The 26,041-nt window shown below is 40.6% G+C and overlaps 1 protein-coding gene across 2 annotated transcripts in view; it reads left to right on the top strand.

Moving 5' to 3' along the window:
• The window catches only part of ZCCHC7 (zinc finger CCHC-type containing 7), a 123,099-nt gene that overhangs the window by 64,923 nt on the left and 32,135 nt on the right, over positions 1–26,041 (top strand). For both annotated transcript variants that reach the window (XM_030005088.1, XM_030005087.1), the window contains exons 5-7: positions 15,673–15,716; positions 16,945–17,070; positions 19,280–19,450. In XM_030005088.1, the coding sequence (XP_029860948.1) occupies positions 15,673–15,716; positions 16,945–17,070; positions 19,280–19,450 (341 nt within the window). The remainder of the gene's footprint in view (positions 1–15,672; positions 15,717–16,944; positions 17,071–19,279; positions 19,451–26,041) is intronic.

The following is a 26,041-nucleotide window of genomic DNA, read 5'->3' as shown; positions in this document are numbered from 1 at the left end:
GTGACCATCCATCCACGTGTGCCAGCAGCGGGCTGTGACCATCCAGACAGCATCCCTGGGTGCCCAAGCCAAGGGGCTAGCCAGGCCTTGCCCTCGGACGGAGCTGTGCTCCGATGGCGTGGCCGGGAGGGCGAAGGCGCTCTCCAGCCGGCAGCCTGCGGCTCCGCCGAACGTGGCGACCTGGGACGGGTCTGGAAGGGGCTGGCGCGGAGCCGGCTGCGCTGCCTGGCAGCACCCGCGCGCCCACGGCATCTTCTGCCGGCGGATGGTGCCGGTGCTGGGGCTAGAGAAGTGTCAGGGGCAGAAATAGGAGGTCACAGTCCAGCCTTTGCTTTATCGTTTGCGTTTTCTCACGGTTAGTCGTCACAAGAGCACGGTCCTTTGCAACGTAGGGTGGAAGCGTCGTGACGCTGACATTTACGCAACTTCAGTCGTACCTGGACTCCTCGTGCGAGTTACTATACAACTCGAAATTAGGGGGAATTCAAATGAAAAGTTTCATGTGCACTTCATAAAATAATTGGAGATTTGTCTAAAAAATTAGCCATTTTGGATATTTGAGCGCTTTTGTACATCTTTAACAGTGCAAACGTTGTCTGTGATTAAGCAACTCGTATTTCCCACTTGTTTGTTTGTTCACTGCTGCAGGCCACCGAGATATTCCAATCTAAGCATTCCCTTTGAAATCGGTGACAGTGCTGGCATCTGTTGTGGACTTCTTGGGCCCTGGGTTCTCTACACTATTTGGTTTTTTGTGTGTGGCAGGGGGTGGTGTTATGGGTAAAAAAAATATGCGGAAGAATTGTGTGTCGTTTTCATTATGGCACTTGAAGATTGCAAGGGAAAGGAAGGTTTTGCAGGATTTTATAATGGTGAGCAGCCTTGAAAGTCGAAGTATAATCTTCATTATAATGAAACATAGAAATAATGAAGGCTGGAGGCAGGTATGTAATTCAAAGAGCATGTCATCAGAGACAATGGCAAAAAAGGAAATGAGTGTTTCTACAACTCCTTAGATATGTTCTTTTCAAGGAACCAGTTAATTTATCATTCTTTTTATTTCCAAGAGAGGGAGGCTAGTTTTGCATTCCCTTCTCAGATTAAAAGTAAGTAGTTAGCCCACTCATTTTCTTAGATTTTGAATGTTGCTGGTGAGTGATGTAATCTGTTTTGTTTAAATAGTTTGTTTACTTGGATGCATTTGTGGTGAGTAGGTGGCTTTCTGCTTTCATACTTTATTTTCATTTTTTAAAATCATTTTAAGAGTCTTACGGGGTAACAAATTGCAGATTATCTTTCCCTTGTACTTCCCTCTGCACTTCTGTTAAAAAAATAATGATGCGACACATTTTTCCTACTGCATCATCGAGCTATTGATCTCATGTGAACACAGAAGGAAACTAAAGCAAATGTGCAAATAATGCGTTTCAAATATACTGTCGTCACATTTTTTTGAAAATGAATATATGATTTTCAAACTTGTGCAGTAGATGCAAAATACATGTCTGAATTCAGTCATATGGGATCTTCTGAATCACTGACTTACAGTAAAAGGAGGGGCAGACTCTAGCATCCTGGCATTTCTTTATTGCTACTATTGTCAAGGACTTGAAATAAAATTATTTGAGGTTGTTCTTAGCAGAGGTTCTAACTGCCACCCAGAAGTGGTAACGTTTTAGTAGTTTTCTGCCTCTGGTCTTGCCCTCATTTTGGGAGGTGAGTATATGGGAAGAGTATCGTAAGTCTGTTTTTTAACTGATGATATAGATTTGGATTATTTTTTTCTCAATCACATGCACTCAGCGTCGAAGCCAAACCTTGTGACAATTCACAGCCGTCAGAACTAGGTCCATGTGTAAAATGGCTTTAGCACCAGGTCACGTACTTGTGTGTGGGACTGTGTTGCACACTCGTCCCAGTGCATTTCTGTTAGTGATGCGCTAAAATGCAATTCCTCACCCGTGCAGTCAGTGCTGACCGCAGTCCACGCTGTAGGCAGTTCCAGCAAAAACATCTGCCATAGTTTCTTTTAGGCTCAGGTGAAGACATCTAGAGCTTGACCTGGTAACAAAACCAACAGTGCTGCCAGCAAACCCCTTTTGTGCTAAGGGCTTTTGGTAGTACAACGTCTGATGAACCCACACCAGATGAAACCTGCCCAGTGTGGATGTTACTCAACTGCGAAGATAGTACAAATAAGAGAGGACTTGTCTTTGGAAAGGCTCTGCAAACACCAGAACGGCCACTGGTGCAGTGTCCTGTGCGTGCTCATCCTGTCCACGCTCAATGACCAGCCAAAGACGGGAGGGTAGACATGAGTCGTCTTCTGTCTTCTCCTCTAAAGTCTAGTTAGTCTTTTCTAAAGTTGCGCATTAAATGCTGCCATCTCCGTTCTCAAACATCTCTTGTAACATTTGCTGTGTGTTTCCATTTCCCAGCTCCTCAAGACTATTAGAAATGGGATTGATCTTCACGAGATCGGTGTTGGCTCCACTTCCCCGTGCACAGTCTGTGCCCCGGTGAAGGATTCAGAGCATCCGACGTGACGTTTTATTGCTTTTCTTGTCTCCTTCCTCTGTGCTTACAGCCTAGTGAAAGAAGGTGGGAGTTAGAGAGAGTGTCCGTATTATTTGTTTTTAAAGGAGTGACGAGCTACCACACTGCTCAGGAAATTCGGTTGGTTGCACATTTTAAATGAGGCATTGATAATTTTTTTCAGTGATAGGACTAGTTGTTTTTTTCTGAGTGTTGCTAGGTAGAAGCAGAATCCGCTTTGCAACCAGCCTTTTAATCATCGATTCAGACATCCCTTGCTCTTGTCCAGACGAAGGGGGACAACCTGAATCAAAGATTTCAGAAATTATTGCCCTGACTTGCAATATGGAAAATATATTTAGTAAGTTTGCACAGTAGAATCATAACTCTACTACAGTGACCAGTGTAAGGGACTTTCACCTGAGGTATGTAGGCTAAACTGATTAGATTATTCAGTCTTTATCAGAAAAGAATGACTTAAATCACAACTTCAAATACGTTTCAGCTTTCTCAGATTAATACAAATGTTTCAGTCCCACACATGAAGTTATTGAGCTGAATTAAATACCTGTGTATTATAAAGAATATTACTGTTTGAAAGTCAACATTGAAACAAAAAAAATGCTTTAATCAAAACATTATAAATTACATTTAAAAAATCATAAATATGAAGTGCGTAACACTTTCCTACAGGAACAGCAAAAAGTTGAGAGTGGCACTATTTAAATTCAGGTAGGGAGAGTTTGTGTATAGTATGCCTTCCAGTTCTATTAATGTCAGGAAAAAGTATTATTACATGTCTTAAAGCGCTATTTAAAGAATAGTTATATGTACCTTAACTGTGCAGTACTTCTGTTGTCTGATTCACTTACAGCAAAGGCTTCTTAAACTCTCAGAATTTAAATGCTTAAAATCAAATATAGATTTGTGAGCTCTACTTGTCCCCATGTAACTGTTTTATATCTTGAGCACATTAACACAGGCTGTGAAAATACTTGAGCAGCATCCACCAGGGTTAATATGGTGCTTAACCATTCGGGCACTTCTTCCTTGATCTTATATTTATTCACCCCTGGTTATTTATCCAAATGGACAACTTGCTTTTTTTTTTCAGTCATTTTTTAGAGAACAGGACTTTTGAATTTGAGCACAGATTGGTTGCAGTACAGTTATTAGGGCAGTAACCACATCCAGCACAAACTATATTTATGCTTAATTTCTAAGTAGAAAGTAGAGCACAGGATACATTATCTATGCCTAAAAGCACTATGGTTCTAGTTTAATGCTTGTTGGTTATTGAAACTTGGTTAATAGTGCATTCAGAGCGTAAGTATTGCTGTTGTCTAACTGCAGTTCAGCGAAACAGGGCTGACTTTTCCTCTGACTTCTTCTACACATCCACGCTGTTACCAGCGGTGCATGAGTTCAACATCAGATGCCTTCATTTTTGGTGTCAGTGTTTTGGAGTAAATCCCAGTAAAATGCTTTAACAGGTCCTCAGGATCTTAAACAAATTCAGCGTGTCTACTTTTCAGACTCCAGTGATCCTGGGCTATTCTAACACACGACATTTTACCTTCCTGGCTGAAAAATGCAGAGCAGTCTTCCTGCTCGTACCGGGCAGCTGCTGAGCGCGTGAAAAAGAAGTGAATTGCCTAGATAACAGTCTGGCAACTGGAGCTGGGCTGGCCGATCCTGGCAGCTCTCTGAAGCCCTGCCAAGACCATGGGCAAAGGGGCCATAGGTCAGAACAGAGTCATTCTGCGCATCCTTTGCACTATGGGGTTTGAGGGTGCTGATCACATAATTTCTAACGTGCTTCCCTTGCATGCTGCATGGAAAGGGTGAAGTTACCAACAACCTCCAGTGTTTGAAAAACTCATCTTGTTAGAGAACTTAAATTTAGTAGATCTGGAAGAAAGTTGTCATTCCTTAACAATAGCGTAATTAAGATATGCATTGTTTTTGGTAGAAGCGAGAAGGTTTTTCCTATTGCTGTGGTATCTGTCTAAGGAGAGAAAAAAAAAAAAGAAAAAAGAACACAAACAAAAAAAGAAACCAAACCAACAGAGACAAGTACTCAAATTGTAAATAAATACCTCTTTAGTACTGCATGGGGCACTTTTGACCCAGCCATTTAAGTGTCAATTGTGGTTACACTGCATCCTCCTCCAGAGTCAAAGGACTCCAGCTTTTCTTCTGAAAGAATGAAAGATAGTGTGTGTACTAAATATACATGATCTTTTAAACGTGGGATCTGAGGATATGGAAAAAATGCAATGTGAGGACTTCCAATTTTTTGATCCATCACAGGCTTTTGTAGAGAAAATTGACTTCACTCTGTTTCACTGGTAACTCTTTGGCCACTAGTAAAAGCCATGCTATAGTGCAGTGATTTCCAAACATTTTTGATCACACACCTCTATCAGGAAAAACATTTTTGAGCACATGCCCCGAGCATATGTACATTTATTTATTTATAAATTATACACATATAGTACTGTACTAATATATTATGTACATTATAATACATATACAAATTATAAAGTAAAATAGGATGAGAAAAAGATTAAGTAAACACTATTTTTAAAATATTTTTTAGTTTATTTTTTAATGGTAAAAAAACCCAACTTTCTTCCCATGCTGTAGTGGAATGTCTTCCACACCCCCTGGTGTGCCTGCACCCCCCTCCCCCCCCCCGCCCCATCGAGACCACTGCGCTAGTGTACACGGGAAACAGAGGTGAAATCAGGGGTCTCAAATTCTTTTTTTTTTTCCTTGAACCACTGAAACATTTTTAAATAAGCAAAAATTGAATTCTCTCACTGAGAATTGTTATTTGCTGATTATGAATACAGAACACATTTCCTTTTCCCCACCTTCTCTTTTCTTTGGAAAGAGGAGGAAAGAGAGTGACACCTTTTCTGCTGTGGTCCTTCTTGCAGGGACAAAACTGTTCTAGCCAGAGAGAATCAGTAGTTCTTTAGCAAGGCCACTTCATTTTTCATCACCTTACAATTGTGCCTCTTAGTACGGAAATTATGTGTTTCTGGAAAACTCTGTTTTCTATTGCGAGCAGAAGACTGATGTTGAGAAGTCCATCCTAGTTGTTTTCTGTTCCCAAGAAAATGATGTCTTTTTCATGTGGAACAACGTACAGCAAAAAATTAGGCCTGAAATGGAAAAGGACACCGTGTTGAGTTCTTCGCTGCATTGCGATCTCTGCTCCTCAGAGCCCAATGTAAGATCATTCTCAAGAAGTATGATTCTCAAGGCTTCCACAGCATGTTAATGCTGTTTGGTGCTTTTACGTTTTAAGTATCTACAGAGCTTCACAGCAGGCTGAGAGCAGTGTATCATCTTTGCTGGGACAAACTATGATCTTCCATGGCAGTGACTGTCAGAAGAGCCATCGTGATTGATGCATGCTTACAAACCATGAAGAAGGTGTTGAGAAGATCTTTCGGCCTCTTCCTGCTGTGAGAGGTGTTTGTGGTTCGTGCAGATATGGACTAAAGAATCTACCTGTATGGTAGTAAGGTCATAAAAGCTCAGGAAGACCAAAATTAGAGCAGAGTATTAACACTGGAGTTTTCTTCTCAAAAAATAACTGCGTGCTGTTACACATCCTCAGCTGCATCAGTGCTTTGTTACCACTTACTGTTAGGAGTGCTGTTACCAGATCACTTTTCATGTTTTCATTTTCCTGGAAAGTGCGAGTTTGAGGAAGATTTAATGTGGAAGGGCACTGTAGGGCCCAGGGTGCTGTTTGGATTCCTCACACATGGCAGATGGGGAGGTTTCCTCGGACAGACTTCTTGGTGTATGGGAAATCCATGAAGTGACATCAACTTCTTTTCCTGAATTGTAAAACTATTACTTTCAGTATGAATATTTTTCAGGAGCCTCCCGCATGCGTCTTCTATTCCATCTTTGCTATTATCGTCAGGTGGATAAAAAGAGGAGCTAGGGATATATCCAACAGGATTTCACCCCACAGGTCTCCTTATTAGCTTTAGCTCAAACTTCATTTCTGCTCTCGGAGTTACGCAGTTTCCTGCATCCTGGTTTTGATCAGGCCTTCTGGGACTCCTTTCATCTGGAGGTAAAGACCATGTAAATCCCTCTCTCGCTTTCTGCTCTAGTGTCATTTTAGACTGCTCTTCATCACGTCAGGGCTCTGTACTAACTCTGAAACCTGTAAACCTTATTGGTAGCGTTACACCTTAGTACAAGGGTGTTCACATTTCCAACTGTATCTTTAGAAGTGTTGAGGGTTATCCTTCTTCATAGCTGTGAAGCTACCACTTGAAGTATAATATTTCAAAACCTTGAAAAGCTATAGCCACGGTCTAAGTCTGGTTGTGTTAACAATTTATAAATTGCTTCGCTTAAGAACAGCAGAAGTGCAAAATCAGAATCAAGCCACAATGTCTACTAGTTGTTATAGTTTGTTCTCTAGAGATAGGTTAGTCACTGCAGGGTTCGTTTGAATGCTCCCAGGAAAAGAATGTGAAAGCGCTGAGAACTGCCACCTTCAGAGCTGTTATAGCGTGACCACCCTAGGTCTGCCTCATACCAGACACCCCGTGCTGGTTCTTGCCATGTTCCAAGAGCTGTTCTTCTCCCACGTCACCATGTGGGAGCCCGGTCTGACCTTGAGGGTGGGAAGGAATCATTAGAACTGGGATGATTTAGCTTGCGTTTGCCCAATGGGCCAGGTTATCAGCATGAAAGAAAGTTGAACCGAAATTCTAGCCCATACCCAAAGACTGGCGGTTAGCCCATGTTGGAATGTGTTTTTTTTTTTTTTCTTTTTTTTTTTTCTGGGTTAGAGATTTTTGGAATTGCAGGGAAAATGTAGGGGCAAGTAAGAGCCCCAATTAAGCTTTACAAGTTTCAGATACTCATCTACATCAGTATTCTTCAAACACAGGAATTTAGTTCCATGTTTCATCCTAATGGCAGCATCAAGAGAGCCATGCTATTTTTCTAGGATACAGTTGATGGTTAATGGTTTTAAGCTTGTGATTCAGTTGAAACATTAATGAATCATTTCCAAGCAGCTTTAAATCTGGATTCCTCTCCATTGTGGGGAGAAAAATAGTGTTGTTGGCACATCTCTTACACGGCTTCTTTTAGGCACAGTGACTTTGCCAGATCAGACACCACAAACCTCAGTAGAACAAGGCCCCATGGACTTTGTTCCCTCTTTTCTATTTCCATCTCCTTCATTCTGTATTGGTGGAAAAAGATGCAATATGTTGCCACAATAGATTCCCAAGATGCAACTGTAGATTTTCTATTCAATGATACTTGAGAAGTGAAGCAACAGTACTCTTCAGGTTCTGGTCTTAGCCATTAATTGAGTACCATTTTAGCTGACTGCATGAAGGATTCTGTACAAATCATCAAAACAATGTGTATGCACTGGTTAGGCTTCTGGACTCCAACAGTTAACACTGATAACTGTAATAGATACCACTCTTCAAGGGCTGATTAAGAGATGAAGATTCTGCATGGTTATACAGCTGCCAAACCCTCCGGCTTCCCTTATGACCTTCCTCGATGAAGTGTTGTATTGCCACTGACAAAATGTGCTGCGCAATAACGATCACTTAAATACAGAAATATCCTTGGTGATATTGAAGTCGGTACTACAGAATCAATTCTTGGCATCCTATTGATCCCATAAGAAATTTCAGAATATCAATTCCACTGGAGCTAAACCCATGCAGACCTTCCAGTCCTCCATGCCAGGACCTTGACCATACTGCCCAAGCTCTGCCGGCAGTCAGTCCTATGGAGACTGGGGGCAGGGGGCGGTTTACAGTAACGTTCAGTTTGATACCAGAGTGAATACTACAGGAGTGTTGTCAGATGAATGACACTAGAAAATGAAAATTATTATTCCTATTTTGAAATTATAATTGTATCTCAAAACAGGTTTTTTTTAATATTTATTTAGAATATTCAATTTAGAACAGTCTAAAGACATTTTTGGCAGTAGTCTATCCTGAAACTTCCCTTTATTCTATGACTGTACTTTTGATTTTATCTCTGAATGTAGTTTTTCACGTGTAATTCTGAGTTAGCATTTATTATTTTTCTCTTCACCAAGGATTGCTGGAATCTAAAAGGTATTTAAGACAACTTAATCAAATAGCTAAAAAGGCTTTCTCTTCAGAGTAACCTATTATTCCTTTTTCAGTCATATAGGAAATAGTCAAAAAGTGAATTCTTGATGCACCCGATGAGAACAATAGATTTGTGTTCAGTCTTTCCTTCTCTAAATTAGAAATCACAGTATAGACAATGGAAATTCTAAATCATATATTATACCTTATTCTCTGGTGGGAATGAAATGTTCATGTTTGCCTCCTTTTCTCTGTTTAACGTTGACTGCTGTGAACACTAGGAAGAATAACCCTGCAGCTTTTCTTTCTTTTTTTCTTTTTTTTTTTAATCTATTCATTTTATACTTTTCAGACAGATTTTTCCCCGGGGTGAAACAAAGGTTAACTGAAATTTCCTCTGTTGTGTACCTGAACGAATCAGCAGTTTGAGAAGGAAATCCCATTGATGGGCAAAGAGAGTGACAGGCTCTATTTAAAGAATTCCCCCGACTGTGTGGTAGACCAACCATGCCATGAATTTAACTGTTCCTGTGGTCCCCATACTTGTACCCACCAAAAAGAGAGAAAAATCTACTTTGTTCTGCAAATGTTGCGCTAAGCTTTGAAAATCATGAGCCGCTGAGTTTTGTGAATTAACATCACTAGCAGTGGTCAAGACTAAAGGAAGGAGTGTTTATAGCATGAGACAGAAAACAGACAGAAAATTATGCGTACTTACATAATAGAAAAGGCACACTATGTGTTTTAACATGTGTCTATGCCTTTTAGCAATTTGGTAGTATACATATTCCTCAAGAATATGATATACAGAATTATATTACCTTCTGCTTATTTCACTGCACATTTTTATTCCTACTTAGTGTGTGAAACATCTTACCCATACGTAGTCATAAGAATATATGGAGTTGAGGTAGATGCAAAAGGGCATGCACTTCCAAGAAGGTGCAGGATTTATCGTTAGAGAAATTGTCTAACAGTTCAGCCACTCAGAAAAGAGATACACGGCTGAAACGCAATACTGGATGCCTGACATTTCATAAAAAGAGGCAGGATGTGCTAACACCTGGGTGATTTTTGTATTTCTTAATGTCTGCTTTAAATATCAAAAGCATGCATCTCTGCTTGGTTAAGTACTCTTAATTCATGTGTATTAAACTTCATGACCTGTGAGTCTTCTTGAAAACTGCAGCTCTAGCCCTGCAGCGGGCCCCAGCTGAACATGCTGCCTGGGGATTATAACTACCATGTCGTAGCCCCCAACCGTCAGACTTTTCTTCTCTGGCAATGACGGTTAAGTCTTCTCCCATGGGTAATGGCTGCTTAAGTTTGCTTAAAGTTACTTTAATAGGTCTTGGGTTTTTTTTGTTTTTTTTTTTTTTTTTCACTTGTGCAGAACTGTTCAGAGGTGTGGTTTTTTCTTTTTAAACTCTGATATGCTTTTGGCCAATGCTACCTTTGCTTCAATCAACTTCTTACATTTTAATTAATTTCAAAATGGGTTGAGTTTTGTTGATCGTTCACTGTTGTCTTTCCAATTTGGTGATGCTTTTCAAAAACAGCATGCTGGATCAGATAAAGATTGCTAAAAGTAAAGTATTGCAGGTATTTTCTCACTGACAAAAAAATGTGCATATTACTGTGCATATATGTATATTAGATATCAAGGGGAAGGCAGGAGAGTCTTTCCTTGCCATGAGAAAATTTCTCAAATTGAACTTCTGTCAATGATTACATCGACTGATTTCTCTGGGGGAGTTTATGGATCTCTTAAAGTTGCGTTTAAGAGATATTGCCATGTAATCCATTATAACAGCAGGTGTCCTGTTTTTAAGTAAATTGCCTTTTGCTCATCAAAGCAAAGCTGAGAAATCCTTAGAAGTGTCTCAGAAAAATAGCGCAGTTGATTCCACTTCTTCTGCACAGGGGTTAATTTGAGTACCTGGGTGATGCAGAGAGTGCTTCATCTGCTGTGGCTGCTGTGCGTCTCCTAGCCCTGATACCCTGCAGGGCATTTGTCCGTGTTGGGATGGAGCTGGAACTGCGAGAAACCAGAAATCCGTGATGGGGGTGCGTGGCTAGTCTCTCAGGTCAGTGCTCTGGGATGCACTGGCTGCACAAGGAGTCGTTCAGACCTGCGGTTCCCTCCCTCAAACAGCGATGTTCGGGAGCCCGGAGTACCTGAGCTGTGCTGTGCCTGGATGCAGCTTGAATAGGAACTTCAGGCAGCATAAGGAGGACTATCTTCCTTTCCAGTTCACAGTTAGTCGTAGGTGGCTGTAGGGCAGACATCGTTTACTTCAAAAACTTGTGGTGACACACAGGTGTATGGGTACTTGGAATAGATCTTCCTAGAAAAGAGATATGTATAGTGCATCCTAGTGCATAGAAACCTGAATTCCTGTGCTTTGCAAAATCTGATGTAGGGAGGCAATCTCGATTTCTGTTCTGGGACACTGCTTGTTGGTTATCACTTCACACCTCCATTCCTTTCTTTTTGGAAAGAAACTTTTTTACTTGAACAGAAAAAATGTGAAACTCGTTCTAGCAAATTACGTTACAATAAGACTGGAATCACATTGGTTCAAACATAACAGGAATGTTCAGATATACGTAAAATGTCACAATGCGAAATTCTTACAGATACAGATAATTTTTAGGGGTTTAAGGCTTATAATTTTAAAATGTTATTTGTTACTCTGGGAGCAGCAGAAGCTGTGTCCTGACATGCTAAATATTGTTCAGAGGTGTGTCTGAAACAGTCCTTGCCACAGAGGTCTTACAGTAGAATGTAATTAGGGTTCTCTATTCTGTAATGTGCTATATTAATTAGCAGTCAAAATCCAATTTTTAAAGCCCAGCTTTGAAACGTATTTGCCCTTCAGGCCACATATCGTACTGTCACAGCTTGAAGCAGCCCATTTCACTGAGTTGATCGCAAAATAAACTAAATAAAATACATGTCTGCATGTATTTTCCATTTAGAAGGAAAGGGGGGACACCACTTGCCCTCCTCTTTTAGAAAATTTAGTGTTTTCCTTTCAAAGCTGAATGTCCATGCTCTACAGTTTCTCTGTGTTGTTAAATGAGGTAATGAAATAAATGTTTGCAGGGCAGGCTGAACTTGCACGGAGAACAGGGATGTGTTTTCTCCCAGCTCCGATGAGTGAAATAAAAGTGTGACTTTTGTTGGGGTCAAAATCTGTGCCTGACTGTGCCCTGCCTTGCTGGGGCAGGCTGCTCAGCCGCTGGGATCATCGGTGGTACAGCAGATAAGGAAATCTTCTGAACAGTTTATTGTTTATTCTAAGTCAGTTTTTTGTTCTGTGGAAGCGGATTGTTCCTCCGGGCAATTTCAGGTTTTGACTGCTGGTCCTCGTTCTCCCTCCTCCCCTCCTTTCCCTTTCTGGAATGAAAGAGGGAAGGCTTGAATGCACATTGAACAGTGGTCCTAAATCTGGCTTCACCATCAGCGCCGCTCGGAAATTTACATTTTCATGCTGGTGAAGGGATACATGTGAATCTCTCAGATCTTTCAAAATTTTTCTTTAAATAAAAACAAAGCTGTTGCTTACCATTCATGCTATTGTATAGGGGCACAGGACAGGCTAAGTGTAATATTTTTATAAAGGAAGAACCTTGCACTGAGCTTCCATTTTCGTCTAAACGGTATATATTTTGCATCCTTTTCTTTCCCTTCTCTTCTTCTCTGTTCTGCAGTTTGACAATTTGACATTTTTTCAAAGTATAAATACAAGAAGTTTATATGACAAAGTCAGGGGTTTTTTTAGTTGAAGAATAGAAATTAATATAATCTTAAAAATGAGATTGCTTTTAACAAACTAAGGTGAGAAAGAATAAAAGCATGAATTTGTTGAAGATGTTCTGGGAGGATTTTATTAATACAGTGTAAAAACTCACAGGACCCTTTAAGTAACAAGTTTTGTGTGTGCAGCTTCTCCACAAAAAAAGAGGAAAGTCTTGACAGAGATTATCTGAATAGCTTTTAAACTGCTGCTTTCTTAAGAGTAAAAATAAAGTACTCATAGCCCCATTCCTTAAGGCAGAAATCCACCCTCTCTGTGTGTGTCCATCTGAAAAAAGGATGAAATGCTTTAACATTGTACTGGCTTGGCCTTGGAAAACATCAGGTGGCAGGTTTCATTGTACCAGCCTTTGCTAAATACGGAAACTTTCATTAATTAGCATGCGTCTTTTATGTCTGTGCTTTGACCAAAATTGCCCTCTCAGTCCCAGGACGGGGTCTGAGGTTGCGGAGTGGGAGAAGATGGTCCTCGGGCATCCCGAGGTGGTGAGGGGTGCCGTCCCCCCGTCCCCCCCCCAGGGCTGCGAGCGGAGCCACCACTGTGTCCTCGGGGAAAGAGCTTCTCCAAACCTGTGGTCCCAGACCTGTCGCCTTCGTGACTCTGAGTATTAAGGAGTGAAAACAGAGATGATGGGTGCTACAGACCAGGGAGAGCGGGGTACAAAGGAGTCCTCAACGTGCTGGCGGGTGTTGCTGCTGGAGGACCAGCAAAGGGCAGCAGCAGGACTGGTGGGAGGTGGAGTGGCCAGAAAGCCAGCTCAGAGGAACCCGCAGCCACCCAGAGACTGGAAGTGCCTGTTGGACAAGTTAATTCGTCCAAAGCATCAAACGAAATCGGGGGGTAGGGGGGCGGGGGGGTGGTGTGTTTGTCAACTTGAGCAGAGTTTTGTGATTTGTTTCATCATTTAGTGCCAGACAAAGTGCCGCGGTTAATGAGAGAAATCATTGCAGGTTTTTCTAGGTGTCTCTAAAGCAAGATTTCAAGTTGGTTGCAGAAGCGTAACTCTTCTTTCGTCTTTCAGTCTGAAGAATTTATTGTGACTGAAAACAAAGCCTTATGCAGTCTGTTGTGGATTAGACTTAACTTTTAGGTCACCAAACAGATTTAGTAGAGAGAGATTTTGTTGTAGTATTTCATTCAGCATTAAGGCTCTTGTATTTATGTTCTGATTTGAGCAGTTTTAGTTTCTAGCACTAGGAATATTTGAATCATTGTACTATGGTTTTCCCCTGTGAAGCAGGGGATTTTGACAGTGAAGAAGAGAAACTTAGTTGGTTTGTCCTCAGGAAGGACATGCCTAATGATTAACAGGAGTTAATTCGCTGGTAATTTTGATCTGTAACCTGTCAACCATTCTGCATGTGCATTTCTGTGAAACATGGCACTCTCAGTACTGATTGCCAGGGCAGAGTTTTGAATTACAAATATCTTTTTCTTTATGAATGAATTTCCTTAACAGGCTTCCAAGTAATAAATAATGCACTCAAATTTGTCAGTGCGTTTCTTTACTTTTAATGACTAGACACCAAAAGGCCTAATTTTCCTTTCGGCATACCCATGACTCACTTCCACTGAAGAGAGCTGATGCGATGCTGTCCCTTCCGTCCTCTCTGCTGGGAGCCGAGAGTCTGGGAGAAGCAATCTCCAGGGCTGCGGGCATGACACCACCTCTTGTTCTGGTGATCGCTTCTTACCCTGAATGATGCTTGGGTGAAGGATCCGTTGGATGCTTGTATTTGAGCTCTGGCTGTGCCAGTTGCTGTGCATACCATGACTTATGTATGACACGTCACTCAAATTGCCTTACAAGTAGGCCAGTTAATTCATTATTAATGTCTCTGTTATGGTCGTTAGTATTGTTGACATTAGAGAGTGTTGAAAATAAAAATATTTCAGAGTGCTGTTCAGATTAGAGCAGGTAGTATTGGCCCTGACTTTTGGATGAAGAACAGCAGCAACCAGGTATTATGCTCTAAAGCACCTGCTCTATGTTTGAGTGACGTACCTTGTATCCAGATAGAGCATTACACACTTAGCTGAAATTACTGATTTTTTCAGTAAAAGAAGGGTTAGACATGACATTATAGATGGTATAATTTTAATTTCTAGTCATCTGCCTTTTATTGGAAATGAAGAATACAATCAAAATCAGGTCAATAAATTTTTACTGTTTTTTTTACTGTTTGTAAATCTTGATGTTGTGATTTGTGTTAATAACACATGTAGATGGTTCAGATTTGGATTGTGAGAGCGGGATGGGACAATTTGCATTAAAAAGTCTGCAAACACACAGGATTAATTTGCGCACAAGTTGTAATGGTTACTGTAAAAGTATAGGTAACGTGAACACCTCCGTTGACATGAATCCTCCCTTAATGATGAAAAAGATGCTGTGGTGGTACAGCTGTCTTTGCACAGTGAGAGAAGTAAACAGTGTTGATGTGCAGAATTTTTAAACAGCTGTAACTGCATCCCTATTCTTTTAGCTTATTGCCTTTTATTTCCTCTTTGATTTTTTTTCTTTTTACTTCTGCCAGTCCAAAGGCTGTGTGTGAGAGGTTATGGTGTGACAGTTGATAATTTAGTGTGTCGTCCTGATTTATTGCACATTACCAAACCCTGTTTTGAAATAGAATTACTTAGCTTACAGTCTTAGTTGCTGTGGTTATGTATAAAGTCATTTTGGCATGCAGCAGTCAGAAAGCACTGCTGAAGACACCGATTTTGTGAATTCATAAGGGGGAAAAGCATATTTTATGCTGTGCATTAACTTCTTGTTCCACGTGCTATCACTCTGGCAACCTCTGGACTTTAGCTGGGCATCCCCATGAGTGCAGGCAGAGATAATTCAGATGGCTGGAACTGGAAGCTTTGGAGTCCCTGCCTCTGAAGAAATTAAATCCTTGCCTGAATTTATACCCTGGGGGGCAGGACAAGAGGGTGGTGTCAAAAAAAATCCACCCAATAGTTGAACATGTGCTGATTTTAAGGTGAATCAGCTTTGGTGCCAAGCAGGTTGATAGCTTTCCTTTACTGAAGATACAACTAGTTTCTTCACTTTGGTACATTCAAAGTCTACTATCAGTTTCAGTAAATGCAGTAGTCATAATGTTGAATATATTATAGAAAAATATTCATAAAAATAAAATAAAATTAATTTTATTTCTGTTTTTCAGGAGAAGCTGATGTGGACTGGTCCATCTGTAATAAAGACTTAGAGGTAACCCAGACAACCCAATTGTTCCATAATTCTTTATTTTTATATTTATTAACAAGCAGAGCAAGATAAATGGGATTGAAAAATCCATCTGTAGTTTTGGTGTGGGATCGTTAGCAGTGTCCTCCCAACGGCAGGTGAAGCCTGAGCTCTCGTAGAGTAGGAAGAGGTTCAGTTGTTTGGGGCAGGCACGCAAGTGGAGTGGGAAGAGGATGCCGGGAATCGGAGCGCTTCCACACGCTCCGCGAGGAGGAAGTCGGCTCTTCCTTTCCAGTTGCTTCAGAGACTAGTAGTTGTTCTGTGGCAGCTAAATTGCATTCCCACAGGCAGCACTACGAGCCATCTGTGTTTGTTTAGCTTTCCTGCACTCCCAGAGGCTGGACTCGGCTCAGGAGTTGGTACAGTTAGGCTGTAACCTGGAGTACTCGTGCAAGGTACCGTAGCATCCAGGAAGAGTAAGCTTCAGCTGTAAAGTGTGACTCCTTCGATTTCTCTTTCCAAAGTTCAGTAAAGCTTACATAATCAGGTGACATCAACAAATTCTTTCCTTTAAGAGAAATGGTATTTTGTACCTCTCCCGTTCACTTGTCCAAAATTTTATTTCCGTTTTTAAAAATTGTGATGTTTACTAAGCAATAAAGGTTGAAGATAGGATTTTCAGTTCTGTCTGCCTAGACAGTAAGTATGTGTGAGGTCACTGGGAGAGAGAGAGAGTTGTTTCCAGCTTCTCTTTTTTTTTTTTCTTTTTCCTTTTTAAATCTTTCTTTACAATTGCAAATTGCAGATTTGGTCTAGACTTGTATAGCATTGTACTTTGTCCAAGAAGTTTTCCTTAATGTGTGCAAGGGAATGTGTAACTTGCATTTGCAATTAATGTTATTTATATTTGTATTCTGGGAAAAATTCCAGTTTGTCATGAAATAGCATAGTGAATAAGAGTGTCTTGATTAACCAAGGGAAAGCAGAACTTCATAACTGCAATTTTAAACAGCAAAAAAGAATGTCCTGAAGTCGAAGTTTGAACAAGACAATACTTTTCTTCTAGACAATGCACGTTTCTCTATAACAGAATTATCCAGTTCAAACCTGGATGTGTAAATTGTACTTGTAAAAAAGTTAGATTTCTAACTGAACACTACCAGCAGTGACCTTTACAAATTTCCCATTCTAACAAACACTAAACCACAGAATCTCAAATGGTAAATACATTTCTTTCTTCTTGTTTCACCAGGCACAGATCTCCAACTATGCAAGTGCGAAGCATACCAGTATGCGGTACTACACAGCTGTTAAAAATGTTACCTGTAGAAATTGCGGTAGACCAGGTCATTTGTCCAAGAACTGTCTTAGTCCAAAGGTAAAGGCAACACTTAAATTACTTGTAGATGCAGCTATTTCTTCTAATAGTCTTGTGCTTGCCATTAGAAGCATTGCTTCAGTGGTTTATTATTTCATTGAAAGGTTGCTCCAAGTTGAAGGATACCTTGCACAAGATCAGTTTGCTATATAAAATTAGCTGTCTGTTTTGTGGAGGTCATTGCTTATATTGTTTTTATATAGGAAAAAATCTGTAAGTATAAACTGAGCTAAAAGAGAGTCGACTACAATACAGAAACATTTTTTTCCGTATTGTGAAACCAGTTTTAAGACATAAAATGTTTTTCAAACGTATTTTCAACAAGGAGAACCTAAGGAATCCAAAAATCACCATTAGTAAATGAATGAAAGCAGTTACCTATATAATGAACCATGATATGAATAGTGCTAAAAATTATAGACAAGATGAAATGGGAAATAACTTTAAGCAACTCACATAGATGCCAAATATTCAGAAAGTTTGTCCAGGGGTTAGACATTTAAAGATCAGTCACTATACTGTCAAGAAATGGGGGCAGTTGCATGAGAGTCTGGATTTACCAGTCCCCACAACAGAGTCTGTAAAAACCTCAGTCCCTGAGGCTGTTACCCACACTGAGACTTTGAGTGACTACATCCCACCTAGCTGAAACATAAGCCCTTGGAGTGAAGATACACTCACTCACTGGGAAAATTGGCTTTAAAGAGATACAGGTGTGGCCGCAGAATAGCTTTCAGCGTTTTATATTTGTCGCTCCATGTGCTTATTTGTGTGAGTCACAAGCCATGTGGCGGGCTGACCCCAGCTGGCAGCTAAGCCCCCAACCAGCCCCTCACTTACGCACCCCTTGTGGAGTGGGGGAGAGAATTGGAAGGGCAAAAGCAAGAAAAACTCATGACTCGAGATAAAGACAGTATAGTAAGCGAAGAAAAAAACCCCAGTGATGCAAAAGCACTCACTCACCACAGCAGACAGATGCCCAGACAGTCCCTGAGCAACAGCTACTTTGGACACCCTCCATCCCCCCCAGTCCTGTTGCTGAGCATGATGCTGTACGGTACAGATATCTCTTTGGTCAGCTGGGGTCAGCTGTCCTGGCTGTGTCCCCCACCAGCCTGCTTGCAGTTGTCGTGGTTTAACCCCAGCCAGCGACTAACCAGCACGCAGCCGCCCGCTCGCTCCCTCCTCCCTGCTCCCAGGGGGATGGGGAGAAGAATCAGAAAAAATTAAAAATCCTGGGTTGAGGTAAGAACAGTTTAATAACTAAAATAAAATAGAAGAAGAAATATAATAACAATAATAATAATTGTAATGAAAAGGAATGTAAGAAAAAGAGAGAAATTAGACCCAAGAAAAGACAGGTGATGCACAATGCAGTTGCTCACCACCCACTGACCAATGCCCGAGCAGTGATCTGCATCTCCTGGCCAACTCCCCCCAGTTTATGTACTGAGGATGACATTGTATGGTGTGGAATATCCCTTTGGCTGGTTCAGGTCCTCTGTCCTGGCCACGCTCCCTCCCAGCTTCTTGTGCACCTGCTCACTGGCAAAGCATGGGAAACTGAAAAATCTTTCCCTTAGGATAAGCACTACTTAGCAACAGCTAAAACATCAGTGTGTTATCAACATTATTCTCACACTAAATCCAAAACACACTGTAACAGCTACTAGGAAGAAAATTAACTCTATCCCAGCTGAAACCAGGGCAGCAGTGCAGCGGTCTGTGGCATAGACCATATTTACAAACCAGTCCAGTATGTTGTGTTACAAACTGTGTATCATGTTCCTATGATACAGTTTTGTTTTTCAGCTTTTAAGAAATTTAATAAAAAAATAAGCGTTCATACAGAGTGCCCAACACTTACGCTCTGAGTGAAATATGGTTTCCGGTTTAATGATTATTTCTGCTGTATTCACTCAGCAAATAGCATGGGCACTGGGCATTTAACAAGTGCTTCTGATGCAAGGTCCAAATCAAGGAAGTACAGGGAGTCTATGGAGCTACAACTTTGAGTTTTACTCTATTCATAGTCTTCCTTCACTTCAATTCCTTGATAAAACATTAACATCTCTTCAATTCCTAGTAAGCAGTAGACATTTATTAGGGGTGGTTTCTTCTTCATTTCCTGTTTTGATTTTTTTTTTTCTTTTCATTAATCTTTTGAAACATTCTCACCTAACATAATTCTTTTTTTGTTTCTCCATAGAAAGTTCCCTGTTGTTGCCTGTGTGCAGGAAGAGGTCATCTACAAAACAGTTGCCCAGCACGTTTTTGTTTGAACTGCTGTTTGCCTGGCCACTATTTCAGGGAATGTCTTGAGAGACCCTATTGGAATAAACAATGCAATCGCTGTGATATGAGGGGGCATTATGCTGATGTGAGTATAGCCCATGGCAAAGAGCTCAGTCATTATTGGGTTTGTATCTGTCAAAAATTCAATTTACAACCACCACAGTCTTCTCATATTTTCGTTAATTTTATATAGTGCATAGTACAAGCGTGTGAAAATACTGTAGTTAGTTGTTACCTAACAGTATCACAGTTTTCATGAAGAATGGTTCAAAGAACACAGACTGGAGCATTGTAAACACTAAGTCTTTAGTTTTGTCCTGTTTAGTTAGGATGGCGAAAAATGTCCTCATTTCTGTTGAATTGGAGGTGAAGGGAGGTTGAAATTAGGAGACATGGTATGCTGCAAGCATGCCAGCAAGAGGTAAAGAATAACTCTGGTGCTCCAAGAGTTCCAGATCCATGTTTTTTTCACTATGATCACATATTCATCAATGAAAATGTTATTAGAAGTTTAAACTAATGTCTAAATGGGTTTGGGAGGCATTTATAACCGTGCTGTATTTTACGTTGCAAACGTACTTTACGAACAAAATGGAAATGGTACACTTTATTTCTTATGCAAGTATAGGTGAAAAAAAATTTTATCTGACATAAGCTTATAACGAAGCAGGTCTACAGCCATATTCATGTGCCTTAGCTTAGTTTCTGCCTGCTTTTCAGTAGAGTCCTCTATTATTTATGAACATGCAAGAAGAGAGATAATGATGAAATTAATTGTCTCTCTACTTCCATATCCCTATGGACAGGCCCATCAAATATATAGTGTAAGAGAATTTCTAAAGTAGTGGAACAGTTGCAGAATTGTGTACTCTACTGTTAAGAGAGAAATATTGCTGAAAACATTTAATGTCTGGAACCCACTGATGTTTTGTCTTAATCCCACAAGAACCACACTGTTGTTTTCCATCATCACTACTGTCATTCAAAACCCAACTTTTTCTACTTAGACCAGCTTATACAGTTTGGGTGGACACTCTAGTCCTGTGGCTGGTCACTCTCATTGCTTGTTCATATTACGTTATGCTGCCTCTATATCACAAGCACTGGAGAGAAAAAAGTACTTAATGCAAATAATAATCTCCATACCATGCCTTACAAAACAACATTTCAGAGTTGTTAGCAAGCTTGCATCTGCATTCATAGTACAAATGGTTCTGTCAGGTGGGAGTGTGGAAGCGCTGCTTTTGTCTTGCTAAAAGATCGTATGTTCAGTGTTGTCGTGGTTTAACTCAGTGGTTTAGCCACTGAGCACCACGCAGCCGCTCACTCACTTCCCCCCCTACCTAGTGGGATGGGGCAGAAAATCGGGAAAAGAAGTAAAACTCGTGGGTTGAGATAAGAACGGTTTAATAGAACAGAAAAGAAGAAACCAATAATGATAACAACACTAATAAAATGACAACAGTAATAATAAAAGGATTGGAATGTACAAATGATGCGCAGTGCAATTGCTCACCACCCGCCAATTGACGCCAGTTAGTCCCCAAGCGGTGATCCCCCCACCCCTACTCCCCCCGGTCTATATACTGGGCATGACATCCCATGGTCTGGAATATCCCTTTGGCCAGTTTGGGCCAGCTGTCCTGGCTGTGTCCCCTCCCAACTTCTCGTGCCCCTCCAGCCTTCTCGCTGGCTGGGCATCAGAAGCTGAAAAATCCCTGACTTTAGACTAAATATTACTTAGCAACAACTGAAAACATCAGTGTTACCAACATTCTTCGCATACTGAACTCAAAACATAGCACTGTACCAGCTACTAGGAAGACAATTAACTCTATCCCAGCTGAAACCAGGACAAGTGTGTTGCCCACCAGTTGCTTGGCTGCTTGTTTCAGGTTGAGCAGCACAACGGGAGAAAGGATTCCATTTATTTCATAGGGAGATAAAGGCCCCATAAAACACATGCATTCTGCTGTTAGATTTTACTGAGCATTCAGAGTTGTCTTGGATAAATGAGTGAGTAACTTTGGCACAAAACCAGGTATGGAAATATTAAAAATGTTCAAGTACTGTAAGGATACTGAAGTACATTAAAGGTCATCCAGATACAGTGTATTCTCTGCGCTGAAGACTAGGTGGGAGGTAAGGTCACGGGACTTCATTTGGCTGAGCGTTTTTTTCTCAAAACTCTTATCATTTAAATATCACCATTATGGAAACACACTCTTCAGTGCCTGGTCTCCTTTCTTAAAAATATTTCTTCAATTCTTCTGAATGCATTTTGAAACAAGTAGAAACTGTTTTGCTCTTGACAGTCTGCTCAAAGCTGTTACGACCGCTAGTGAGAGTTAGTAGATATAAGAAAGACAGAGAGAGGCTTTATACCAGGGGCAGTGGTGACAGGACGAGGGGCAACAGTTTTAAACTGAAAGAGGGTAGATTTAGATTAGACATAGGGAAGAAATTCTTCACTCTGAGGGTGGTGAGGCACTGGAACAGGTTGCCCAGAGAGGTTGTGGATGCCCCATCCCTGGAAGTGTTCAAGGCCAGGTTGGATGGGGCTCTGAGCAACCCGGTCTGGTGGAAGGTGTCCCTGCCCATGGCAGGGGGGTTGGGACTAGATGGTCTTTAGAGGTCCCTTCCAACCCAAACCGTTCTGTGATTCTATGATACTGCACAGTAGGTTAGGTCAGTTCTATACTCATTGCCAGGAATCCTGGATGTGAGGAGTGTAATGTCGTGCACCACCACTGCATGCTCTGGAAGAAATCTGCAGATTTTGACCAGGAGCATTTAAAATTATTACAAACATCATGTAGCCTAAGTAAAAGCTTCTATCAGTATTTCAAAATACATATATATATATTAACAGAAGGTTTTTTGTAACAGCTCAGAGAATTCACAAACCAGCAATTTTTGTTTTATTTTTTGAGTATGGTGTACCTCAAAGCTAGACACCACTGGTTTTTAAATTTTTGCTTCCTGGATGAATAATTTAATGTCAAGTTTCAGTGCAGGATGAACTATTTTGACAAGAATGTTCCACCTCTGAAAGAGACTCTTACACAAAAGCATTCTTTAATATTCTTAAGAAAGTATTAAATGCTATTTCAATCGGAAGTTTGGTAGAAGAATAAAAAAGATTGTCAAAACAAGCAAAATTTTCAAGGTTAATAGCTATATTTAAGATTAAATATCTGTGGGATTACAACCAGGCAAAAGTATATTGCAATGATGTTATCACTTTATGAGATTAAGTGATACTAGAAAACCACACTTGGAAAGGTCTTCTATTCATGTGCTTTTGTGTGTGTGTACAAAGCCCTTCCCAGATAGTCTTTAGATCTGTGTACCTCTCATATAGAGACGTAGATAGTGCTGAATCGAATTTTAAAAACATAAACTAGAGGAAGGTAATGACTTTGCAGTAGAACACTTCGGTTTAATAGGAGGTTCATGTATGACTGTAACATGAAGATTTGTCCTCATATTTCATAAATACAGGTAGAAGACTTGCTGTGTCCTTTCTTTAATTTCCCTATGGCTTTTCGGTAGTAGCAATGGTTATGTTGTAAGGACTGAAGAGAAAGATAGAAGTAGTTTGAAGGCCTTTGAGTTTGAGATGATCTACTAAAATAAAACACAGATGAAAATAAAAGTGCAACTAAAGATATTTTTATCTTTTTTTAACCTTGTATAATACTATTATGGTTTTACATGTCCCAGAAATTCAGTCCTGTACATAGGAATTAACCTTTCATGCTATTTTTTTCCTCAATTAAACTCCAAAAGGTGAGGATAAAAGGCAAGCTGTGATAACATCATCATACATTCCTACTTCATTTTCTATCTAAAGATATGGCTTAAATGTTTGTGTTCCAGATACACCTGTTCAATTACCCTAAACATTGGGGTTTTTTTAAATTCAGAAATATTTGAATCTCTTTCTAAATGTCTCCTCCCTACCTTTATTTCTTCTATTTGGTCAAAGAATGAGAGAGATCTTGAGAAGGCTTTCGCCTCCCTTTCACTGAATACGGAAGTTTATCTGAATAACTCTTCTACCTGGTAAAGCTTATGTACCGTAACCTCTATGATTATATTCAATCCCCATATCGCAGAATCATGGAATAATTGAGTTTCAGTGGGAGGTTTAACTCTGTAGCTTAACAATCAGACATGAAAGACTTCCCTCTGCGTGCTTTCTGAGTCTCATTTCCAGGCGGGGGGAGAGGGGCTATGTGTTGGACTGTTCGTGTCCCCATCCTGCTTGTGCTGAGGATGGCCTGGTGCCGCACCAAACACGAGGAGTTAGGGAAGGAAGACTGAGTTTGTTACAGGCTCACCATAGGCAATGATATGTGGGGTATGCAAATGATGCCCAGCACATTTGGGAGTTTACTATTTCTTTTGGTATTTGCACGTTAGAAATTTAAATTTGGTCTTCCTCTTCTAGCTGTACTTTTTCTTATAGCCAATGTGTACACAGTACCATTACTTTAAAGAACATGAACAGCATATTTCTGCACTCCCTTTCTGGTAAGCATTTAGACAGAACTGTATCTTAAGTATCTTTTCTTTGCATCTCTTGCCACCTTTTCTATTTTACACATTTTATGAAGCCAGTTCTCATAAAGTAATTTTCTTTTCTGTAAAGAATTACAAGTCTTCTATCATCCCAAAATTTAAATCCTACCTAAGTTGTGTAGATTATGAGGAACATCACAGCATGTATTTTTTCTGCTCATTTAGGTTCACTTTAAATCAGAAGGGTTTGTCTTTGAAACTTTCAGGCAGATCTCTTGCAGTTCTGCATGACAGGCATGAAGCTACCTGTGCAGTGAATGCTGGAGTGTAAGAGTGGGGTCTCATCTGCCCGTCCTTGGAAAGAAAGATGGCATGGCAGAACTGCAGAGTGCAAAAGAAAGGTTGTGAGGCTGTGCAGCAGGGTCAGAGAGGTTACAAAAAGCAAAAAGGTATCCTTTGAAAACCTGATGTGTGCATGCAAATGAAGAAAACAGAAAGGATTGTAAACTCTGGCAGATTAAATGTGAAAGTGCAAAATTGAGGCTAAAAAAGAGTTTAAGGGGCACTTCGCAAAGGAGTCAAGACCAACAGTAAATCTTTCTTCACATTAGAGCAAGAAGCCTGTAAGGCCAACAGACGATCAAGACATGAAAGGAATGCTCAGCCAAGATAATACTGTCGCTAACAACCTAAAAATATTTTTTTGGCATCTAGTATTCCTAGTGGAAGAAACCAGGGACATTCCCACACCAAAACCTTACTTTGTGGAGGGAATCGTCAGAGAATCTCTCTGAAATTGAAGAGAATGTTAGGGTTGCTACTAACCTATGAATACTAATCCATTACCAGAACTGGATAATGATTACCCAAAAGCTGTAGAGGAACTGGAAGGTGAAATAGCCAGATTAGCGATGGCAGTGGGTAACCTTTTGCTTTGTGCCTGGTGGATAACTGAGTTACCAATAAAATGACAATTTTTAAAATAGGTCCCAGGGAGATCTGCGTAACCAGGTCTGCCAGCGTGATGTGTACACCAAGCCAACTACCAGAAACCAATAGCACGGGGATGTTGGAATGGATGTGTGGATATGATATACGTGGGGAGAATCAAGATTGCTTTTGTAAAGGAAATCCCACTTCTCAGAAATCTCTGGAGTCCTTCAGAGGAGAAGGTCGACAAGCATGTCTGTAAATATGATCCAGTTGACATAGTCTACAAGTTCCAAAAGGTGTTTGACAAAGTTCCTGACCAAAAGCTTTTAAGGAAACTAAACAGGCATGGAATAAGAGGATAAAGGTAGGATATGCTAGTGTGACATGGAGAGGGGTGAACAATAGGGCGACAAGATTTGCTGAGAAGACTGAATTTAAATTTAGAGTGTCAGTGCTGTGAGCCATCTGTGAGGAGCTGCCCAAGGACTGTAGGAAATGGAGGGAGAGCACAGTAAAATGGAGGATGAACTCGAGTTGCAGTAAATGTAAAGTAAAATGCCTGGGGAAGAATAATCCCATCTTTGCATGTGGAATGATGGGCTCTGAGCATTACTATTCAGGACTCAAATTTTAGAGTTACGAGATACGATCCCCCCCCAAATCAGTTCAGTGTTCACAAACTGTGAAAAAAAGTTGGCGAAATATTGGGAATCACCAGAAAAGCAATGGACACCTTGGTGCAACTTTGGTCCCTCTCTTCTGCATCCTTCAGCACAGCTACAACTCTTCAGCCTGGAAGAGAGATTACAGAGAGAAGGATCTGTAAAGAGCTTCAAAATGATCTATGATGGGAGACAGTGGTTAAGGATCAATTGTTCATCATTTCTTCCAATACAAGATTTGGGGGACATCTGATGAAGGCAATAGGAGCTAGGTTCAGAAGAGACAGAAGGAGATGACTCTTTGTGCAATTGGTAGCAGACCTGTGAGACTCCTTACCAAGGGATGCAGTAGATGCAGAAAGTCTCCTGTGGTTTGTCATGGTTTAAACCCAGCTGGTAACAAAGCACCATGAAGCCACTTGCTTACTCCTCCCGCCCCAGCCGCAGTGGGATGAGGAGGAGAAAATATAAAGAAACACTCGTGGGTCAAGAGAAGGACAGGGAGGGATCACTCACCACTTATGGTCATGGCCAAAAGATAGACTCAACTTGGG

Source organism: Aquila chrysaetos, chromosome Z (assembly GCF_900496995.4).
Source record: "Aquila chrysaetos chrysaetos chromosome Z, bAquChr1.4, whole genome shotgun sequence".
Classification (NCBI taxonomy): domain Eukaryota; kingdom Metazoa; phylum Chordata; class Aves; order Accipitriformes; family Accipitridae; genus Aquila; species Aquila chrysaetos.
The sequence above is the reverse complement of the archived record's forward strand: the minus strand, read 5'-3'. Positions and strand labels throughout refer to the sequence as shown.